The sequence below is a fragment of the Actinia tenebrosa genome, unplaced genomic scaffold, assembly GCF_029948245.1.
Source record: "Actinia tenebrosa isolate PJP-AT-01 unplaced genomic scaffold, QUT_ActTen_1.0 PGA_scaffold6__47_contigs__length_16458017, whole genome shotgun sequence".
Taxonomy (NCBI): domain Eukaryota; kingdom Metazoa; phylum Cnidaria; class Anthozoa; order Actiniaria; family Actiniidae; genus Actinia; species Actinia tenebrosa.
Window position 1 is genome coordinate 8,708,039 of NW_028292583.1, and position 23,031 is coordinate 8,731,069.

Here is a 23,031-nt window from a genome sequence, read left to right on the forward strand (position 1 = left end):
CAGTGGTAAACAATCCGCTTCGCGATTTTGATTGGTTCGTATTCGGTAACAAAAAAACGATTCAAGTTTAAAGAGTTTAGAAAATAGGGTTGCTATTTATGATCGCCTTTAAGAAATGAAAGATTTAAAAAAAGCTAGAAGCAATCAAGAACATTTAAAAAAAGATCATGATAAAGTAAATTTACGTCATTTCGCGGAAAACTTCTGTTTAGGTAGTAAAAAAGGTGAGATATTCGCGTGTTGTTTTTAAATTCTCCCAACTGAATGCTTCACATTCCTCCGCTGAAATGCATTCAAATTTCTTCCCTCGCTTATTCGGTCACCTGATCATGAAAGCCAGCTGGTTCCCGCCGATTTAGACCTAGATGTGAGCTGTGCAAATCTTAGTTTCGTTTTTTTGCAGAGAAAACTAAGAAATCATACGAAAAATACCCATAGAATACACAAATAATCGTCGGGAGAAAGACTTGAAGGACTGGATCAAGCGATCACTTTCTTATTGAGAGAAGACATGACATCGTACCAACTTGCCGGTGGAACGGCATCGCAGGACGATACATTTGAGGACCCTGCAAATAATATTGACTGTAGGTTAGTAGTGAGCTGATTTTTCTGCAGATTTATCGCTTATAGATAAAATAATCTGACCCTTTCTCAAGCTAATGTTCTTTTCTTCGTAGCACAAGTCCTGAATCGGATCGAGATCGCGAAAGACGACTTAGGCGGGAAATAGCTAACTCGAACGAGAGGCGAAGGATGCAGAGCATAAATTCAGGCTTTCAGGCCCTCAGAATGTTAATTCCCAATGCAGAGGGAGAAAAACTTAGCAAGGTAATTTCAAACAGTTTAATCGTGTTTCATGTAAATGTATTATCCAGTAGGACTCGTGGAATATGTCATTCAGAGTGTGAGTTTCACTTGTTATTGCTTGGTTATTTCACAGGCAGCAATTCTGCAGCAAACCTCAGAATATATATTCTCTCTTGAGCAAGACAAAACACGCCTTTTGCAGCAAAATACAACCCTAAAGCGAATTCTTAGCCACTGTGAGCGAAAAGGGCAGACCAAAAGCGAAGATAGTCGTCTTCCGTGTAAGCGATTGAGGAGGGCATCAGACACTGAAAACACAGACCAAGCACGTGCTATTCCTAATAACACTATTAAATCCAGCACTAAGGACGAAAATGATAACAACATTACGGAAGACAGTTTGTTAGAAGATTTACAAAAAGAGCTCATTGATTTGAGATGCCAGCTGGAGAAGGAACGCCGATTACGTATTTCATTAGAGGAACAGAAACAGAAATTTGAGGCCGATTTGAACGAGCTTAAATCCAAATCGCACCACAACTCAAACAAGGCACTTGCCGCAACACGACAGAACTTAGATACAATAGTCCAAGCAATCAAACATCTCGAAGGAGATGGGTTAGAATGCGATGAAACACCCATAAAATTCAAATCCGATGTGCTAGGTAACAATTCGGAGTTCACCTCACGGCGTTTGATTGTATGATAATGGTTTGAGAGAACGAAAACACAGCTGATGTGTTATAGTAGGTTCAAGGCGAACCAATGAAATTTACCTACATCAAGGAGTACATTTCTCTCGAACATGTGTGTCTCGATTTATAAAGAATGATTTTTAGTACTGTGACTTTGTAAATGATCTTTTAACTATTTTGTAGTGGATTTTAGTATTTATGACTCATAACTAAGAAAGTTTGTTTATGAATTTAATATTACGAAATGGGGCAACAACAGCCCGGCTTATCGATAGAGTACTGATCCGCATGAAAGATTTTCTATTAACTCACATTGTATTTATCAACTTTTATACTTCACTCGATTTTCCACCAATATATAGAATGTAGTAGGTTTTGAAATCTTAAAATATATTTAGTAAAAAGACAGTGGAAGCAGGGCTTTAGCTGTCCAACCATTTTAAAGCAAAAATAGCAGATGAAAGTTCAGATGTTTACGAAGACCCAATTGATTCATTGAGGATCAGCTGATCGTATATGGTTATTCTTAAAAGTGTTGTAAACATGAGGTACAGCGTTGTTATGAATAAATATTATATTCTGGATAAGTTTCTGGCCGTAGTATTCCTCGTATCACTTAAAAGCGTATATCGTGAGAACAGTTTCGGGCCTTAAGGGGCTTGTGAAGTCGACGTATCCGGCCCCTTGTTGTGTACCTGACATCTCCAGTTGTTCTGTGAATGGTATGGATTTGCAAATACTAGTATGATGGAGTAGAAGCGAATACAATTTTGATTAAATTTGCAATGCAATTAGCAACTGTTATTTGAGTTAGTGTGAGGCGAGCTCAGTTCTTTGATACGTTAGGACTCCAGCACAGCGTGTTGATCATCTAGACTAACGGGAGGGTGTTACAGAGTGGAAAGATTTGAGAGGCGAAGGTCAAATGCAAGGCGAAATCCGAACTGTATAATAATGCTAACGAAAAACGAGCTAATATTTATGTCAAAATCTATTTTCTGTTACCTGAGCAGATTGATCAGTTACAGTTTGATGTACTGAGTTTTTAAAAATGATAATTTGATTTCTAATGCATAATTTTTCCTAATATTATTATAATACTTCTTCACAATAATAGAAGTCAGTTCTATAATGATAATAATAATAATAATAATGATAATAATAATACAAGATTTAAGAATATTACTTTAGAATATTATTAAGACGAATATTATCATTATTGAGTATAATAATATATTACAATGAAATTATTGTATACTGACGCCTCAGTGGTGGAAAAAATGTAGAATTGAAGATTTATATATCAAATGTCATTATTTCATAGTAAAATATTAATTTGGAAACAAATGACACTTAAATTTAAACGGCTCTTTAGGAAGTACCGTATGCTCAAAGTAAATAAAATACGCTTATTATTATTCTTCACTTCTTCATAATAAATAATAGTTAATGCATATAAGCGCAACGAACGCAGCGGTCCCAGTTAAATGTCAGTGACTTCTGTGTATCTTTGCTGGATTAAGGTTTCTTCAGTTCTGAAAAAGCTTGATAACGACAATTTTTTGTATCAAGATAAACAGAAGTTAAAAGATACGCGATAAAAGGTACGATAGTTTTGAGTTTCGACTAAAAATCGAACCAGTGTATAACAAGTAAAATGCAAATTAAACGGTTCCACTTACTTCCGGCACTATGGTCATTTCCTCTCCGTCCGTCCGTATAATTCTTCTTTATATACCTCAAATGACCAAAATTTGCAAACTACTATATTTAGCTAACTGGCCAGTTTAGCCAGTCTTGGTTATTTTTGTTAGTTAAGTTCTTATGTATTGAATTTGTTTAACTGAGTACCATATGGGGATCAACTAAAAGGTGTCACAAAAGGCAAAAAAGGTGCGAAATCCGACGCGCTATTCCGATAGTGCTCAGGGTTGAGATGCCAGGGAACACGTGTTATCATATATAAATTAACGCAATAGTCATATTTGCAAAAAGGCTGGCTGGGTGCATTCCTCCCATTCTCCAAAAAAAAAATGAGAGGAAAAATAAAGGGAAAGCTAGCGCTAGGGTCCCTTGCGTGTTCTCCTGGGGGGAATGCCGCCCAATGTCTAGCCATTGGCTAAAAAGGTAAAGGTAAAGTACCTATATTTAACGTCGGTAGTTCCTTCAGTTGAAATTCAACTGCTATCAATGGAGGCCGACGAGACTACGATTAGTATGGCTAAGTTTGTACAATTTAAGGTAGGGATCAACTTTATCGGGCTCGCGAAGAATGGGGGACTGAAAAGAACAAAAATAAATGATCATGAAAAACCACAACAACAACAAAAACAAAACAAAAAACCAAGTGTTAAGGTCGCGAACTAAAATTATAGCACACACACGGCCACACACACACTAATACACAGCATGTCTTTGAAACCGTATGTTTAAGGAGGGAAACGGCCCGGCACGGATACACAGCGTGCGCATTCAGTTTCTGGAAACTAGTCAGTTTTGGGAGGGGATCAGTTTAATTAGCACAAACACACAGCGTGCAAAGTAAAATTTTAAAGGGGAAAAACAGCCTTGCACTATTGCATACAACATGTAATATAGTTTTCTTTTGGGTCAGTGAAGAACTAGATTCAAACTGAGGAAGGGCATTGATTTGGAATAACTTCTCCGATAAATAAGAAGTCCTACCCCAAGATTTTACTGGAATAGGTTCGGTTCTTGAACTTGAGGAAGCTGAACATGCATGAAAAGAGTGTGGAGTGACAGTCGCGATGTTAACTTGCTCTTCGGGATGTCAAGAGGAACTATCACAAAGGCCCAATATAACGGTTAATGTATATGCAACGTGGTGCATCATGGGATCTCTTTGTTATGTTAATTATCCGTTGTTGAATAACCACTTTATTTAATGCATTCACTCATTTTACCTTATGGTTTTACTAGATGTGCTCTGAAGCCCCAGGCTCTGATTTAACTAATGAATTATATCAAACCTTTTAAATGAAGTATTTAATGTACTGACCTACGAAACACTAAGCTACAATCTAGCCTTCAAATTTACAACGAAGCAAATATAAAGCAAAATATAAAGCTTATGAAAGACATAATGGAATATTTGGATAAGATGAACCGGTCCGGGATGGGATTCTGTTGGCAGTGGAAACATAGAAATTTTATAATAGCCACTCGAATGGTCCTTTAGTTCACTATACTCTTTTTTAAAAAAGTCATGGTGTTTACGAAGGCATTTAAAGTAAAAATTCAAATTTATTGGTGTGATAAAATTTCAAAAAATGCTCTAAAACATCATTGCAAGCTCACCGTTCGTCTCGCTTCGATGCAAAGGCATGGCTACCTTTCAAGATGGCGCAGAACTGTGAAAGGGACTATTCGCCATTCTCGACTTTCACATCCCTATAAAGCCTTGCGTTTTTGGGGGGTAACCAATCAAAAAACTGTCCCAAATTGAAAGGTTTCTTAATTGAATTTATACTATACCTGCTGTTATCTGTACAATACTGATTATCAGTTTATTCCAAGTTATTTTTGCGCGTACAGATCATCAAGAGTTTTGGTCTTAGAAAATGTATTGACTTACGAAAAAATGTTTAAAATTTACCTTAAACGTCTTCAAGCTTCTATCTTTTTCTGTTTTTTACTTCTTCATTTTACTTTTGGATACCAAACAAGGTATTTTCAACACTGTTGTCTGATCAGCCTTCAGCAAAATAAGTGGGCTTTTATCCTTTGGGTACCCCCAAAGACGCAAAGTATTATGGGGATGTGAAAGTAGAGAATTTGGCGAACTCGTGGATACTAGTTGCACTTTTCAGGGATTGGGCTCCCTGTGCCCTTCCTATTCTTGTTGACATTTGAAGGATTCAAAGTATTTCTCTCGATCTCATATTTTAAATAAGAAGAGATAGCTAGCTAAAAACTAGTGTGAGCTGCGTCGGTGTTCATAATGAAACAGTAATGATAAAAAGGTAAATTATACACCGTGAAAAGATGAAAAAAACTTACTGACGTTTCGGACGCTAAATGCTCAATTTGGCTGGTAAGATGAGTAATTGTCCTTTTAGTTTTATTTTTCTAAATACCTACTTTAATTTGTTTAGATCTTTTAGTTCTAATTTTGTTCTGCTTGGAAGCGAATTCTATTTATGGATATATGAACATTTATGGATTCGAAGAAACTCCAAATCGGCGGAAATTTAGTACAGGCCAAGATATATATATATATATAAACCAGGTCAAGATATCTTCAAAAGATCGTAGCATTTATTTTCTTAGTAAAACACTCACAGAAATACGGAATGGGCTACCTGTGATTTTGCTAACATCTTAGTGAGCGAGCGAGCGAGCGAGTGACACATTAGCATATTCAGGCCCATCACATTACTCATTTCTACGCTTCTAAACTTTTTCGTCCTATAAAATTACTGTAAATGCCTTCGTACACACCAGAAATAAATTGCTTGTGCCTGCCTGTGGTTAATGCAGAAAGTTGGTGCCTCTAGAGAATTCAACACGGAAGATTTAGTGTTTGGAATCTTTTTGGGTAATAGTATAGCGTATATAAGAAAAAATAATATGCTACTTCTGATCAATTACTTTCTTATCTATTTAAAGCATCATAAGTATTACAATGAAGCTTGAGAAACTCATGCAACTCATGTTCCTTTCACAATTTCCTGCGTTATCTTGGAAAAGGTAGCTGTGCCTTTGCATCGAAGCGAGAAGAACAATGAGCTTGAAAAGACGGAGACATGAGAATAATTGATGAAGGTGTTAAAAAATGTCTCTATCATTGCAAGCTCACCGTTCGTCTCTCTTCGATGCAAAGGCACAGCTACCTCACGATGGCGCAGGGAACTGCGAAGGGGTCTATTCTCCCTAAACGAATTTATTTCAAAGTTTATCCGTTACTGTATAATAGATAAAAATCGATCACTAAATTAGCTTTCACTAAGGTACGTGCAATCATAACCTTTAAGATTATAAGAACGGTGCGCTATCCCTTCCATCTTGCTATGCCCTAAAATCTAAATTTCACAAGTTACGTCGCCAGCTTATAATATCTATGTTCTATAAATAGTCGTGTTTTATCAGTTGTGTTTTATTTTATTTGTGTTTAAACATAGTAAATGGAGCGGAATGGTTAGGAAACTTATTGTTCTATGTTTTTGTTCGTCTTTATCCATTATTATATGATGTTGACTGTGCACAGTGGAGGACGGTAACACGTGATAGTACGGTTTAACATCAAAGGCAAAGCAATAGCTTTGTTCTATGCAGTTTCCAAACCATTCCGCTCCATTAACTATGGTTTAAATAGTCGTGTTTTATCAGATCAGAAAGTTGGAGATTGTGATACTATATATTCCATGATATCAGATATTTTAACGTTACCAATGAGCTGAGAGAAAAAAAGTTCTTCTACGAGGGACTGCTCAATTGATCTGATGGCTGGTAACCTTAGCAACACCTTGGCAAACCTGCCTGGTTGTTCAGGGTATTCTCTTTCTATGTAAGCCTTGAATGAGCAATGTGTTTTTTCTTGTATGCTGTCGATGAGTTTCAAGTCGGTCACTGTAGCTTGTGGATCTGTAACACAAGGATGGTTCATAAGGGACCAGTCATTATTCATCCGGGTGAAAGGTCGCAGGGATCACATGCTTTTGGGACAACTGGGGGGTGGTGAGAGGGGGGGTGGGGGCAGCTATACATTAGCCTGCGTTCAGCCGAGGAAATTAAACCGGCTGAACTCAGGCTACTATGTTTTAGCAGGTAGAAAGGAGAAGTTACAGAAAAATGAAAAAGTAGCAACCACTAGTTATGAGGTATCATTAAAAAGGTAGTACCTCTTATTAAGGTGGGTGAGTAAGTTCATCTTTATTAGTGTTGTTCCAACAAAAAACACCCGACCCCCCCCCCCCCCCCCCCAGGCGATTAGACTGCGAGCAGTACCACGTTTCCCTCCAGACTCAGTAATAACGAGTATCTTGGGATTCCTGTGGACGCCCGCGGAGATTGGTGAGTCTGGAGGGAAAAGTCGGACTGCTCGCAGTCTACCAGGCGAAAGTCACAAACGGAAGCTTAGGAATCCTTAACCCTGTGCTGTTGAAGCTATAAAAGTCTTAATAAAATGAATTAATGGTGTTAATTATTCTTCGATGTCTCTTTTGGTTGCAGGTCATATCTTGTATGATATCTTGTATATCTTGTTATCGGAAAACATGCGAAAGCACTGAATGCGCGTTTAATGATGTTTTTAATTATTAAAGAAAACTTGTCATTGCTAATCAACAACGCAATGTACTACGGTGGAGGAGCTCAACGGGGTCGAACTGAAAGCAAGTGAAGGCGCCTCTTGTATGACCCCGGAGCACAGCCCTAACCAGTTGGAATTAGTTAGGCGTTGGTTTGAGAGGAGGGAGGAAAAACCGGAGGGCTGGAAAACCCTCGGAGTCAGAAAAAGGACTAACCCAGTCAGCTCACATGGGGCGACTGAGGTGAGAGGCGAGCGTTTTAACGCCACAATATCCTGACTCCCCATCATTGGGCCAAGTTTGCTGTATATCTAATAGATTAATTGTATCTGAGGTGTCAAGTGCCTTAAACCCCAGAGAAAATACGTTTTTTTAACGGTTTTAATTATTAATTTCTAAGTTAAACATTGGTGTTCTCCATATAAAGAATAAACCATATTTTCTCATTTCAGATCTTGTGTCATTCTCTTGAGGCTAACATTTTATCCATATTCACGTGTTTTCTCATGCGCAATTGTTACAAAAAGAAATGATACTCTAAAAAATGACCTGTGGTCTGAAATAGGTCAACATTACGACAAAGGTAAAAAGGCCTTTACTAATGAGACCTTCAAACAATAAAACAAAATACCTTATTAGTATTATCTAAACCTATTCAGAGAATACAAATGAATATCCCCGTCTTATCCAAGCGAAGAAACGCGGCCCTAGAGACTACAGTACGCACCTGAGTTGAAAAGAACAATGGCTTTGATGTAAGCATACTCCATCCCATTGAGCTCAAGTTTGTCAAAACTGAACACAAAGTCTTTGACAATTATAAGTTTTTCAAAGTTAGAGAACGGACTGTGGTTAGAAGAGAACACTCGTGGCTTTTGATGCTCTTCCTTCTGTTTAAGACTTTGTGCAGCAAACGCCAACAGGGGAGAAAATGGAAAACAAGCAATGCACTGAGCCACGCCGAGCAGAAATATTTCGGACCAAGATCTCTGAAGCAGTACAACTTGATCGGATTTTTCGAGGCTCCTAAACGCGCTAATACTTCTGGCCCAGTCAACTGACTGAAAGAGAAGTCTTGTTGCAAACTCATAGATATAGTCCATGGAAAGTTTTGGAATGGCAAGCGATGGAATGTGGAGTTTGAACTCCGAATGCTGTGTTCCAATAATATCTCCCGGGACATTAGTGGTTGAATGAGAAGCAGAGCTTATTTGTATTGGAGCGCAAGTACTTCTTCCAAACGATGCTACGTTTAGTCTGGTTTCACTAAGAGTAGTACCGCACTCGTCTTGTTCTTCGGTACTGGGGCGGCGAAGATCATTTGTTGGGGACAATGAAATCTTCAGTGGCTTCCTTTCGCATTGGACAGCTGAAAGGGAAAAAGACGAAATATTTTCTATTAACAGCTAAAATTGCAGTCCATGTTCGAAACCTTGGAAAGAAATATTGATTAATTCTTAGTTCCTGTCAGAGTAGTCAAATAAACCAGTGAAAAACCAGCACTAAAAAACAGAGCAAAAGAAGCAAAATATTGAGTGGAGAGTTATGTCATATTACCATCTTGATTCATCCCTACTTTGAAGCACTTCTCCAAGCGACATCTTTGGCATCGATTCCTGTGTATTTTATCGACAACACAATCTCCCTCAGCCCTACAACCATACACAAGCTTTTTACGTATGCTCCTCTTGAAAAACCCCTTACATCCTTCACATGCCACTACTCCATAGTGTCGGCCAGTTGCACGATCTCCACATACGCGGCAGTCGCCCCATGATATTGTAGTCGAATTTGACTTGTTTGTTGTGGTCAAAGATTGCACAGCGACATTTGTAGAGGACCAGTCACCGCTTTTGTGGGCAATGGGTTGAATGTTGCTTCTTCGGGTATCTGTTGGCATAATTGAAATGATATTGTATCATTATCCAACATCTTTTGAGTTTATTTTCGAATGAAATAAAATTGACTAAATCATATTTCATATATTCAAAATATAAATGGTAGTACCTGATTAGCTTTAAAATTCCATACCGTAAAATCCCACTTCTTTTTTCCTTAATTAATACTATGGCCGCAAATGTATTTATCTGAACCGGAATTTTACGGGGCTATTCTTGATTTTCACGTGACGTCATCAAAAAATATTTTGTCTATAGCATTATAAGAAAAGTCTTGCCAAAATAAGTTTGTATTATCGAGGTTCGGTTTTAGATTTATAGCGAGTCCAATTCTGTCACGCATTTTCAAAGCATTTGAAATAGGGAAATTTGATTGAAATAATACGTTTTTAACTTAGTAGATGATTGGTAACTTTATTTCTATGATTATTGTTATTGAACATTTGAAATGTTTACAATAGAAATATTATTTTTAACCTTCGTGATATTGGCCACCATATTCAGTGTCCCTCAATGAGACACCAAGATGGCAGACCCATCATTTCAACTAAATTATGGGCATAATCAATCGCTTGTATCTTCGTATCTAAATCTTTTTTTAGCTAAAATTTTGAGGTATATAGTTTTGGCTACTCTTTTGGCCTGTGGAGGTTTTCTTTTATACTGAAAAATCCTGGAAAATTTTTTGATGACGTACGTGAAAACCAAGAATAGTTTGTAACACCTACTCACAAAAGTGGTCCTATATCTGATCCTAACAATTACCGACCGATATCCATTTTACCGGTACTCTCCAAGGTGTTAGGAAAAAGCATGTTTGTTCACATCTCATGCAATTTCTAAGAACTCACAAACTTATTATATCGACACAGTCAGGCTTCCGACTGAAAATACCCTAATAAAGATATCTGACGACTGGTTGGAAGCTATGGATAAAGGCTATTTTACTGGAGCATTGACTTTCACAAGGCTTTTGATGTTGTCCACCATGACATTCTTCTAAAGAAATTACAACTGTATGGTTTCTCGCATCCTAACTTGGAGTGGTTCAAGACGGAGTTATCTGAATGATAGGAAGCAACAGGCTAGCTATAAGCCTTTTCATAGTTTAAGAATCGATTCCGCTGCGCATGCGATTTTATCCCGAATTTCTCACCTTCTTTTGTCTAAACCTTCTTTTGTTCTTAATTAAACAAAAGAAGGTGAGAAATTCGGGATAAAATCGCATGCGCAGTGGAATCGATTCTTAAACTATGAAAAGGCTTATTGTGGCGTACTATACCAAACTTGATAACATCTGGGCTCCTCAAGGTTCGATTTTAGGACCAACTCTGTTCCTGTTATTCATTAATGACTTAGCTCTAAACTGTGTGGCTATTAATCCTGACAAAACTAAATATATTAAATATATTTAGGCACTGCCTAAAAGCGGAGCTCCCGCATGATACGCAAGTCACAGAGAGCCCAATTTGATTGAAAGTGGAAGATAAAATTAAAATCGGAAAACAATATTAAGATAATGTCTCCCATAATAAAAAACATGCACTGAAAACGAATCAAATGCACAACATCGTTTTCTTTGCGCGAGACTCACCACCAACCCCCCAAGGGGCTAGTTTTTTTCTTGGAAGATTCTTCGATAAAGTTTTCCATGCAGGCCGACATTTTTTAAGCTTTGAATTCCTGGTTAATTTTACTTATAGAAAGATAACTACAAATAATCCAATACAATATCAGGTTTAGTGAAATTTACCTCGGATGTCTTTCATTGAAATCGAAATTTTGGAGATTTCCGAACTTTTATGGACAAATCGACTATGAAACAGACTTGAAAACTGGTAAAAGAAAAGGTGAGCAAAATAAATAAGCTTACTTTTACTTCTTTTACACTAATAACGATGTTTGGTTAATTATCCACATCAAAAGTTTTATGTTTTTACAAGAACCGTATTTTCATTCATAGTCTTAACTATTTTTCGAGAAGCTTGAAAACACAAGCTTACTAGATTTTGAAAATTCAATTTTACCAGTTTTCATCTTGATAACAACAAAAGTTTTTGAAAAACTAATAAGTTTACATTCATTTATACTTGACAAGAACAACTGAGGCAAAATAGAAAATAACGCAAAATGCAATGCAAATACAAAATAAAATTTTCTTTGTCAGTAAATTGGCATTTGGAAATGTTTTTTTAATATTTTCTTAGTTTGAAAGTGAAAGTTTGAAAGTGAAGGTACCGCTCTTTATCTCACAACAACATACCCTGCGAGCAGAGATTCCCTTTTCTATCCCGCTAGGGCGAGCGGGATAGAAAAGGGAATCTCTGCTCGCAGGGTAACAAAAACACAAATTTAAGCTCATTTTTGTAATCATGTACTAGAGCGAGCGGGATAGAAAAGGGAATCTCTGCTCGCAGGGTAACAACAACACAAATTTAAGCTCACTTTTATAATCATGTACTAGGTCGAAAAGCTCAATAAACAGTTGAATATCTGGTATAATTTTAAAACTCATTCAATATTTAGACAAATTATCTGTAAAAAGATATAAAATTATTGAATGAAATTCAAAATGAAAGTACTCTTACCATAATAACAAAACAGGTACACTTTTTTCGCACGTTTGTCATTCTAGTTCGTTGCTCGTTTGCCGGTTAATATTAGGAATGTTATTTAGCTTAAACTTTATCAAAAATCTCTTGGATTTGTTTAATTGTGGAATTCAAAAAGCGCTGTTTCAAATGATTATTTTATATCATGCATGAACTACGAATACTCTTACCATAAGAATAAAACAAGTACTTTTTTCTCTCGTTCGTCATGCTAGTTTGTTGCTCGTTTTCCGGTAAATGTTGTAGCTATCAGTTATCTACACTAAATAAAACAAAATAGAAAATGTCCTAACCTCTATCTTCACACTGTGGCGAATTCTTTTTTTCCATGATTTCTTCAATAATTTTTTGTTTCGTATTTACAATATTTACAAAAAAATGATAGTAAAAAGCTCCTTAAAAAAAGTCGTCATTTTCCAAGTGACGTGTGATTTGAAAGCTCGACCAATCAGAAACGCGATGTACACCTGGCGGGCGACACTTTTAGCGTTACGCACAGGGTTCCCATGCGATGACCACGAAAACTGAGTTGGATAGTTTACCATATTCTATACCTATGGTGCTCCACTCGCGCGGGCCTTGGACCCGCGCGGGAGCTCCGCTATGAATATTGGTACTCGTCAAAAACTACTCGTCAAAAACTAGATCGCTGCCCTGACACTTATCTTTCACTGGTTCTCAATGGTAACTTGGTAACTTGGTTTTATATCGCAATCACTTTCCGAACACCTGCCCGGTGTGTAGCATACTCGCATTGACCAAAATCTCACTTGGTCTGTTCATGTCGAAACCATGCGAAAAAAAAATACTAAAAAGGGTTGCTGCTTTCTCTCGCAAAAAAAAAAAAATTTGTCTACCAAACATAAGGTCCTGTTATTTAATGCGAGCATCAAGCCCGTTATGGAATAACGTATGACGAAGATATCGATGTGTATCAAATATAACAAGTCACCAATGTTCCGAGCATACGCTAAGGACGTTATCTCATCGGAACAAATTGAAGAGAAGAAAAAGTTATCTATGGACTGTGCTTTGAAGAAAATAACAGGAATTCAGTTTCGTCTTTATTTAATTTAATTTGTATTCATCCAAGCATCAATATCAGAAAAACAATTTTTCAATCAGTTTCATGGAATCCTTAAGGGACAAATCGTCATTGCAGGAGAAAGTAATATATAATTGAGTGTCATCGGCATAAAGGTGGAAACTTTTACATTCTGTGTAGTCGAAGGATATCAGTTACCGGAGAAGTATAAAGGAGATACAACAAAGGACCAAGTACAGAGCCTGAGGTACACCACAATTAAGTTGAAGAGCTTTAGTGAAAAATCATTGATAGAAACAAATTGAAAGCGATCGGTGAGATAGGACGCAAGCAATCGAAGAGCTATGCCAGAAATGCCAAATTTAGTATGGAGACGATTTAAAAGAATTTAATGATCAACTGCATGACAACACGAGAACGATTGTCAGTGGAGTGGAGGATATCATTTTGTACTCGAAGAAGAGCAGTTTCACAGTATTAAATGTTTTGTATGCAGACTGCAATGGTTCATCGAGATTTTTCAGAGACAGATATAATCATTTAGCTGAAGAGAAACAACTTTTCCAATAATCTTGTAGACATTCTTTAAATTAGATATTGGACGATAATTTCCAAGAACTTTGTGATCAAGAGATGATTTTTTCAGTAAAAAATTTAAAACAGGGAATAACACCAGTTTGAAGTGACAGGTTAACAATTTCACATACAAAGGCATACACCACATACATACATATTCACATACACCAATTAAACTGTCTAATTAGGAGACTTGCAGGAAGAGGGTCAAGACTACAGTAATCAATTTAGAATGATAATTCACCTTTGCTTCGAAGATCAGTTTTTTAACAACATTACATTGATCAATATATAATTCACGGTCAACGTCGCCAACGTCTTTCTAGATTACGACGCTTTGTTTTATTAATTTGAATTTCATCAGTATACCATGCCGAGCTCTTGTTTAAGGGGCATGTTTATTTAAGATAGACGATAAAACAGAGTCATATTGAGTACACAAATCAGATAGTTCAGTAGCAGGAGATTGATATAGTGCAGGGAACATAATATCTTGTTGGAGAGAATCAGCATCTATTACACGAAGCTTGCGGTAAGAAATGTTTTTTGATTGAAGTAGAGCATCGCACAGAATTGAGTGACACATCCACATTGTGATAGTGGAAAATTGGCATCTTTTTAGATTACAGAAAAGATGTGCACACCTTATTCTTGATGTGTCGACTTTCCAATCAAGCTTTCATTAACCTTTTTACAAGCTTGGATGCGGTTCCCGATTGATACACTTGGCCTGGCCCGTCGACTTGTCCTGCTGTTGAAAATTCATGCAAAACCGGCTCCACAATATCTTATTGAAAAACTGGACACTTGAGTTTTCTCATAGTTACAATACTAGAAACTCTTCATTGTATAGAATACCAACAGTTTAAAAAGAACATTTTTCTAAATTAATTTATTAAACAACTTGAAAATAGATGCATCTGTTAATTTGAAGAATGCTAGAAAGGCCTACCTATCATCGCTTATGGATTCATATAATATTGATAATTTTACAGTTTCTCGCATTTATTGATAGAGTGCAAACAATATAGAGTGCAAACAATATATCCGTGAAACACTAATTACTAAATTGTTACGTTCGAAATGCTAGTTCAACAAAAGAAAACAATAGAATTAGCATAAAATAGTGTAAGTTAGTATTACTAATATTTCACGGATATATTCTTTGCATTCTATTAATTTATGATCGCTAATATATCCTTATTAAGAAGTTTATCTATCTATCTATCTATCTATCTATCTATCTATCTATCTATCTATCTATCTATCTATCTATCTATCTATCTATCTATCTATCTATCTATCTATCTATCTATCTATCTATCTGTCTGTCTGTCTGTCTGTCTGTCTGTCTGTCTGCCTGTCTATCTGTCTGTCTGTCTGTCTGTCTGTCTGTCTATCTGTCTGTCTGTCTGTCTGTTTGTCATAGAGGCTAATAATCTTCTTCAAACATCGAGTCAGCATAATAGTTGGTCAATCCTAGATCACAGTAATATTGATGACAGCTCGTTGAATATGGGTGGGTTACATGTGAACAAAAAAGGCATTGGATTACTTTTTAAGAATTTAATTACACATATTATAGATCTACTAATAACTGATTCTGCCATGAGAGAGAAGCTCGGCTAGCTTTCCCACCGACGTGTCGGGCTTCTAATTCCTTTCTTAATGCAAAGCAAAGCGACTTCTCTAAAAGAAAAGGATTCAAGTTTGGATCATTGAATAAAGCAAGTCTCACTAAACATATTGACGAATTGAGATGTCTTGTTAAAATTTATAACTTCGATTTAATAGCGATAAATGAGACCAGATTAAATGAGACTATTGCAAATAATCAAATAACACTTGAACATTACCAGGTCATTAGAAAGGATCGACTCACATACATGGCGGTGGGGTCTGCGTGTACATTAACAATTGTGTTCAATTTATAATTCGTTTCGAAATAGTACCTGATGGTATTGAAGCTATATGTATTGAAATATTGAACACAAATAGTAAAAGCTTTTATGTTATTAGGTTATAGAACCCCAAGCTCTGATATTAGCTTTTTCAGCTTTTTGGAATCTATGATATTAAAACTAGATGACGAAGACAAAGAAATACTTTAGTTATTGGAGATTTGAATATTGTAATATTGCTAAAACTCCAGATTTTCATAAACATCTGAATGGTATTATTGAGGTCTATTAACTACACCAACTGCTTTTGGAACCAACTCGTGTAATTGATAGAACACTGAAAACATTAATTCATGTCATATTAACTAATAACACTGCCAGGGTAACGTTCTCCGGGGTATGCCACGCTGGAATTAGTGATTATAGTCTGGTGTTTGGGATAAGAAAAATCTCCGGTAACACTAAGAATAAACACAAATATACGTCACTAGTAGTTACAAAAAATTTCAACCCCAAGACTTTATTAATGATATTAAGCGAATGCCTTGGCATAATTTGACCGTAAAAACTGAAGCAGATCAGTCCTAATGCTATTTGGAGTGAGTGGAAAACTGCTGAAAACAATGTTTAATAATGTTGCTGACAAACATGCCCCTCTCAAGAAGAAACGTGTAAAGCAAAAAACTCCCCTTGGATAACATCTGATGTTGAAAGTTGACCATTACTTCTAGAATCAATGCCAAGAAATTAGCCGTCAAAACTGGATTGAAATCTGATTGCCACCAGTTTAGACGAAAAAGAAATAAAGTAAATACTGCAATCAGAAAAGTGAAAACAGATTATCATACCTCATCATTCTCGCATTATTTGGAAAACTATTGATGAATTATTAAGTAAGAATGTGAAAGACTCTTCTATTCGTGAAACTAAAACGGAAACTTCTAAAACTCAAGATCCACGAGACATTTTTGAAATTTTAAATAAACACTTTACCATGGTAGGTGCTAAATTGGCAGCTAATTTAGACGCAAGTTCTAAAAACTTGAATCACATATCTATTAAAGTAGTAAACAAACTTAAAGAAATATTAATCTTGAGATAGAGTGCATTAAGTAAAAGCGTGAAACTTTACGAATACAAAATTGTACTAGAGTGACCACAGTAAATCCGTGAAACACTAATTACTAAATAGTACAAAATAGTGCTATGAAATTGTGCTATTTCGTATTACTAAAGTTTCACCGGTTTAGAGTGCTCACACTAAATCCGTGAAGCAAATACTAATTTTTAGCACTAAATAGTGATAATTAAACAATAGAAAACAAAGGATTCTGTATGAAATAGTACTAATTAGTACTATTCAATGTTCACGGTTTTAGTGCGTGCACTCTACTGTGGTCACTCTATTTTGTACAAATTAGTAATTATAAATTTAGTGTGCTCATACAATCACTGAACCACGATTGTGCGAATAATCACGTCAAGCACAGTCGAGCGCGTTTTAGAAACGCTTCTTGTGTACAAAAACCAATAAAACGACTAGGTGTGATTGCGTTTTTGATATTTGTAAGGTGAGCTACAATAGAGTAAGTAACACTTGTTTAGTGTGCCATACCATTTCACTTGCATATTGTGGTTATCTTAGCTTTAGATGTGTCTAGCTTGTGTATTGATTTTGCAGCAGTGCGAAGGAATAAAAACTTTAAAACCATTTTACTTGGCATATTGTGTTATTTTTTTATTCGAAGCACGTGCGCATTTGTTCTTCACGCTTCAACCAATTTTTAACAAAATAGTACAAAATTGTTCTATTTATCAATTAGCGTTTCACGCTTTTACTAAAAGCACTCTAAGACTTTTGAACGGGTAGTTTATAATCAGTTGTAAACTTATATAAAAGGTAATAACATTTTTGATGAACATCAATCAGGCTTCCGCTCACTCCATTCTATTGTAACTTCTTTGTTAGATGCTACGAATGATTGGTTTAATAATATCGATAATGGACTATTGAATTTGAGTTGTTTATCTTGACTTAGCCAAGGCATTCGACACTGTTGATATTCTATTCTATTACAAAAACTCACGCTTTATGGAATTGATTTTGCTACTTTTCATTTATTTCAATCATATCTTAGTCATAGATTCCAATACTGTTATGCAAAAGGTTTTCTTTCGAAACCCTCCGAAATAAATTGTGGAGTTCCACAAGGGTCTATCCTGGGACCATTATTATTTCTTATTTATATAAATGACATGCCTAAAGTTTTGCAATATTGTGTTCCAAGGATGTTTGCAGATGACACTAATATTACTACGTCTTGCAAAAACACCTGTCAATTGCATTATGCTCCAAAAATAAGAAATTAAGAAATAAGAAGGATTCCGGCAAACTTTGGAAAGTCTGTAATGGTACCAATTGGAACCAGTCAAAATGAATCTCTCGATATTGACTGTGAGAACATCACATGTGTCGTGAAGTCGGGGAGACTATGGTTAGAGTTTCCACGGGATCTTTATTGACGCTCACAAGTACTAGTAGTTACAAGACTGTTTCACGACTAACGAATCTCTATCTCTCTATCTGAAACTAACCTATATTTATAGAAGAAATTAGCATAATTGTAGAATTAATTACAAAAACTGGTTTGAGTCTGGTTTCCAGTGAAAGTACTGAGTTGCAGGAATAAATTAGAATATTGGCCTTATTGACCTAAGAACCTTAATCTTAAAAAGAGTCTTTAGAAAAGGATTAACTGAATAAAGCGTCGATGACGGTCGCTTGTGTTTCTAAGTCAAAACATACTATTTTAAGTAAACCAAAGTTTATACCAAAAGTAAGGGAATAATTCTTAACTAAAAATTTATGAGTAAACAACTATAATGAAGGACGCCAAAAATATACGTGTCCTTAGGAAGTCTTTTCTGCGCAAATCTTACTAAACTGGTTTTGTGAACAGCTGAAAGTCAAAAGGTCCAAGTCCAGATTATTGAGTAAATAAGAAGAACCTTTCATTATCCGGTGAATAGAATTCAATTACTGACCTTTGTTAGGAAGGTGTTTTACAAGGTCAACAAACCTAAATCTTTTGTTCCAATAGTTACTTCGTCCTTAAGGCTAAATTGTTACCATAGAAACCTAAGTGAAATCTTAGATTTCTTGTACAGTACAAATCAGATGTTTTTCTGGCCTTCTTACACATGTCCAAAGCAAATCTCTACCGGATTTGCAGTTTCCTCAGCTAGTAAATCCATAATTTCCAAACTGCGTCAGACTCAATTAGCGATTCGGGCTATATGTACAATTTAGATTATCATCCATTGCTGAAGACTTTGTCTACAGTTTTGCATATTGGTAATAAGGATCTCCTGATCACAGGCTTCCCAGACTTTCAGTTCGATTGTGTATTGGGTGATGGGATTGGACAAGTGTAATTTTAGTGCAAGAGGGAGCGAGTATTCACCACCCAAATAAGTAAATTATAGACAGCGTAAAATGCATCGGACGACAAAATAAAATACATTTTAGACGATTGTAAGTATTAAGCTTTATCTTGAAACGGTATTTGACAAAGCTGAAGAAGAAAAAACTGACCTCACATAAAAATTGTTGTTCAAAAGTATTTCGAGCAAGTTAAACGACTGAATCCATAAAACTCTCCTCCTTCCCGCTAAATTCTTTGCCTGCAAGAAAACGTTTGCGTAGTAGTCAAAGTTCAGAGAACACTATCAGACCTATCAGACTGGCAAGAATTTCGGTTAAAGTCACGAAAAGCAAGCTGAAGGTGCTGAGTCATAAAACCGGTTATAAAAACCGGTTTACTAAACACAGACGTGAACACCGAACACAAATTCTATAAAACTCTCCTCCTTCCCCCTAAACTCTCTGCCTGCAAGAAAACGTTTGCGTAGTAGCCAAAGTTCAGAGAACACTATCAGACCTATCAGACTGTCAAGAATTTCGGTTAAAGTCACGAAAAGTAAGAAAAGGTGCCGAGTCATAAAACCGATTATAAAAACCGGTTTAGTGAACACAGACGTGAACACCGAACACAAAATTTAAGAATGACGGGCCGTTTCTCAATATTTGGAAGGGCTTACAATGTTTGTAGATCACTATGCCGGGTTGGTTGTCGGCTTTTGACAAAATCCAAAGTGGTCAGTACAAGCCTTCTGTAACCATTTGTACGGCAGCAACCTCGAACATGAACACTGACGTTATAATTAAAAGGTCAACTTAAAATATAAAAGATCAGTTTCCTTGTGTGTGATTTTATTTTACTGAGCTCATAACCTTTCTAAAATATTCAATTAGCAGTAGTAGATGTAGATTTGGTATGTAACAGAGATTTTCTTGCGACCACATCATCAGTTCTCGCTATAAGTGATAAAGGTTTCGAGACTGCCATTGGACGGATTTAGGCGATTTCTGGTTGATCTATAAAGCTAATTTACAGCTTTTTCGTCTATAAATTAAGTCCTGATATTTCGATCCGTAGAGGGTAATCCTACCATGCAGCAACATTGCAACATAGTTGTAGTTCGTCCACTTCTAGTTCATATACCATCATCATGGTTTAGTCGTACGAACTCTAACTATAAAACTTGTATGTTATTCTCGAATACTGAAATTATGACTTTGTTTGTACATCATGAAATCTTCAAAACAAATTCTCTAGCTCTACAATATCAGTATATGTTACGTTTCTTTCATTTTACAGGACAATAACCCAATGTAAAGCTAAAGCAATGTTACGAGAGTAGCTCAACCCTAGTTGAACGCCATGACATATACTCAACGTTCACAGTAGAAACTTCAAGTTGGCTAGTGCTAGTGTCCACGTAAAACCCTTATATATTACCTTTATGTGTGTGAGCAACGTATTCAGTTACCAAAGTAATTGTCTTACTAATATTGCACTCATTGTAAGTTGCAGTCATTCATTATCTTCCATAAATGATAAACCATCTATCAATTTTCCATAGCATAAATATGATATTTATAGATAAATAAAATAAATAAGTGTTGATGAAAATAAATAATTATATAAAAAATCATATTAATCTTAAATCGTAAATAAATAACATATCAATCGCATCGTAAATAAATATCATATCAGTCGTATATATATATATAATATACATATATATATATAATGAATTCGTAATCCAATATAAAAAATGTAATTTTTAAAAATGTATTTTTTTAAATCTTCCACGAGATTGAAGAAGAGCGCTCATAACTAGGGGCCTTATAAATAACGGGATCTCACACGGTAGTCGAAAATTTCGCTAGTGTCACTCGAAGGGCGTCTTGTCCAGTACATAAAACTAGGGAGTCGAAGCAAACCGACGGAAGAGACCCAGAATACGACGTAATATCTTTTTTTGTATAGAATTAAGATTTAATCTTACTAGTTATATACTGACTACATTTCTGTGTCTGTTTGATGCAATTTTCTAAAATGTAATTTTTTAATCTTCCACGAGTTTCAAGAGGTGCGCAATAACCAGGGCCCTTATAACCTATGTAGAACGGGATCTTTCGGTAGTCGAAAAATTCGCTAGTGTCACTCCAAGGGCGTCTTGTCCAATATAAAACTAGGCATTCGAAGCAAACCATGAAAAGACCCTGAATACGACGTAATATCTTTTCTTTGTATAGAATTAAGATTTACTCTTACTAGTTATATACTAACTACATTTCTGTGTCTGTCTGAGCCGGGAATGTATTAAAATACTTTTGATGCTGAATGAATGTAGCTTGAGATGGTCGAAGTTGAAGGTTTTTTTAGCATTGAAAACTTAAGTCAAAATGAAATGCAGAAATAGGCTATAATATTAATGCTAAGAATATAATTTCAATATATAGATAAAATAGTGAGACGACTTACCGTTCATAGTTCACAAGCATGCATGAGCTCACGTCAGCCGGTAGGTTGTGTGACTGCAGTTGGATTGTACAGGTTATGTACTCATCTCTTCAATATACTGAAAATTATCTTGAATTTAAAGATAGTTGAGGCACTTCGTTTTGTTGATACAGCTCTTGCGTACAGAAAATACAGCTGAATAAGAAGAGTGTTTGAAACTAATATAGGTCAAACGGTTATTCGGTCAATGTCAGAAGCTAAAAAATCTATATGCTGCGATACCTGTGATTTGTGTTGCTAATTTCTTGATTATCCAATCAGCGCTAAGAGCGTCAGGGGAAAACTCGTCTGACGACAAAAAACTCACGTTGCTCCTCACGTGTACAGAAGCATGGCTTGCTTTCGCATCACGTTTAACTATTCAGATAAGTCCCTGCGAAAAGAAACGTGGGCGGAATCGTTGCTATAGTGTGAATGGTCGCAGAAATCTTGGGAGCTCGAAATCATCATGTGAGCTGGGGGTTTATTGGTCTTCGAATTAGTAGATTTTGACAAGGAACACTGAACTGGGCATGCGCTTAAAATAGGTACGACCAGTCATGTATCCTCGCGTGACTTTGGCGTGCTACGTTTGATTGCCAGTTTAAGGACATTAATGACGTCCAAAATCTAATCCTTTGTTTTAAGACTACCGATAAAAAGTATTGCTTGGAAAATATTACATATTATAAATATGAAAACATCGAAGCGCTTGTTTAGGGGCACTTGACAAAATTTAAAATCAAATAAGTGGTCGTGGGTCGGTTGTATACTGAAATAATTCGCTTTACGTGAACCCGCCAAAAATTATCGGTGACTAATCGTGGCATATTCTACTTTTTCAAATTATTCCACATTATTTCCCGCCAAAAAGTCACGTGACTGCTGCTGATGTGACATTCAATTCAAACTTATAGTATTAAATAAGGTCGTTCGTATCGAATCAGTGACAGATATTGTGTCAAGTCTACGTTTTGTAAAATCCTGAGTTTAGAATCTAAAAATCCCAATAAATTTAGCTTTTGCATTTATTTATTACAACATCAATATTCCTACCCTTTTCATATATTTTAAAAAATAAATTCAAATGATTAGAAACGATTCATTTTTATTCGAGAAAAAACATAGAAAATTTAGTGTTTTATTGATTTAATGGATGTGATGAAATGTCCCACCTTTTTAAAAGTTTCAACTATAAAAGAAATCCGAAAAGCAGATAAAAGGTACTTTTTTGCCCTTTTGCGAGCTAAAAAACACAAGTACCAAAATGACATTTTTGTATCGTACTAGTCACTGACTACAGTATTATTGAT

At 35.9% G+C, this 23,031-nt stretch overlaps 2 protein-coding genes across 3 annotated transcripts; one reads left to right on the plus strand and one right to left on the minus strand.

The window, feature by feature from the left end:
* Nucleotides 1-331: 331 nt before the first annotated feature.
* On the plus strand, nt 332-2,092 carry LOC116307405 (transcription factor AP-4-like). 2 transcript variants are annotated; one of them, XM_031717653.2, is made up of 3 exons: nt 332-591; nt 681-831; nt 944-2,092. In XM_031717653.2, exons 1-3 carry the CDS (start codon nt 512-514, stop codon nt 1,514-1,516), a joined length of 804 nt encoding a protein of 267 aa, XP_031573513.1. In that variant the 5' UTR covers nt 332-511; the 3' UTR covers nt 1,517-2,092. The 2 variants fall into 2 exon arrangements, with proteins under 2 accessions (XP_031573513.1, XP_031573514.1); XM_031717654.2 differs by having other exon boundaries at nt 559-587.
* A 3,673-nt stretch (nt 2,093-5,765) lies between these two features.
* Nucleotides 5,766-21,915, minus strand: LOC116307429 (nuclear receptor subfamily 2 group C member 1-A). Its single transcript, XM_031717684.2, has 4 exons — nt 21,701-21,915; nt 9,332-9,664; nt 8,502-9,143; nt 5,766-7,109 (listed from the first exon to the last, which is right to left on the minus strand). Exons 1-4 carry the CDS (start codon nt 21,705-21,707, stop codon nt 6,856-6,858), a joined length of 1,236 nt encoding a protein of 411 aa, XP_031573544.1. The 5' UTR covers nt 21,708-21,915; the 3' UTR covers nt 5,766-6,855.
* Nucleotides 21,916-23,031: the final 1,116 nt, after the last annotated feature.

Excerpts from the sequence above, each read along its gene's own strand:
- LOC116307405 (XM_031717653.2), top strand. The coding sequence starts at position 512 with ATGACATCGTACCAACTTGCCGGTGGAACGGCATCGCAGGACGATACA. Across the intron at positions 592-680 it reads GCAAATAATATTGACTGTAG|CACAAGTCCTGAATCGGATC; the intron begins GTTAGTAGTGAG and ends TTTTCTTCGTAG. Across the intron at positions 832-943 it reads AGGGAGAAAAACTTAGCAAG|GCAGCAATTCTGCAGCAAAC; the intron begins GTAATTTCAAAC and ends GTTATTTCACAG.
- LOC116307429 (XM_031717684.2), bottom strand. Across the intron at positions 9,144-9,331 it reads AGTAGGGATGAATCAAGATG|CTGTCCAATGCGAAAGGAAG; the intron begins GTAATATGACAT and ends TTTCCCTTTCAG. Across the intron at positions 7,110-8,501 it reads CATTGTTCTTTTCAACTCAG|ATCCACAAGCTACAGTGACC; the intron begins GTGCGTACTGTA and ends CTTGTGTTACAG.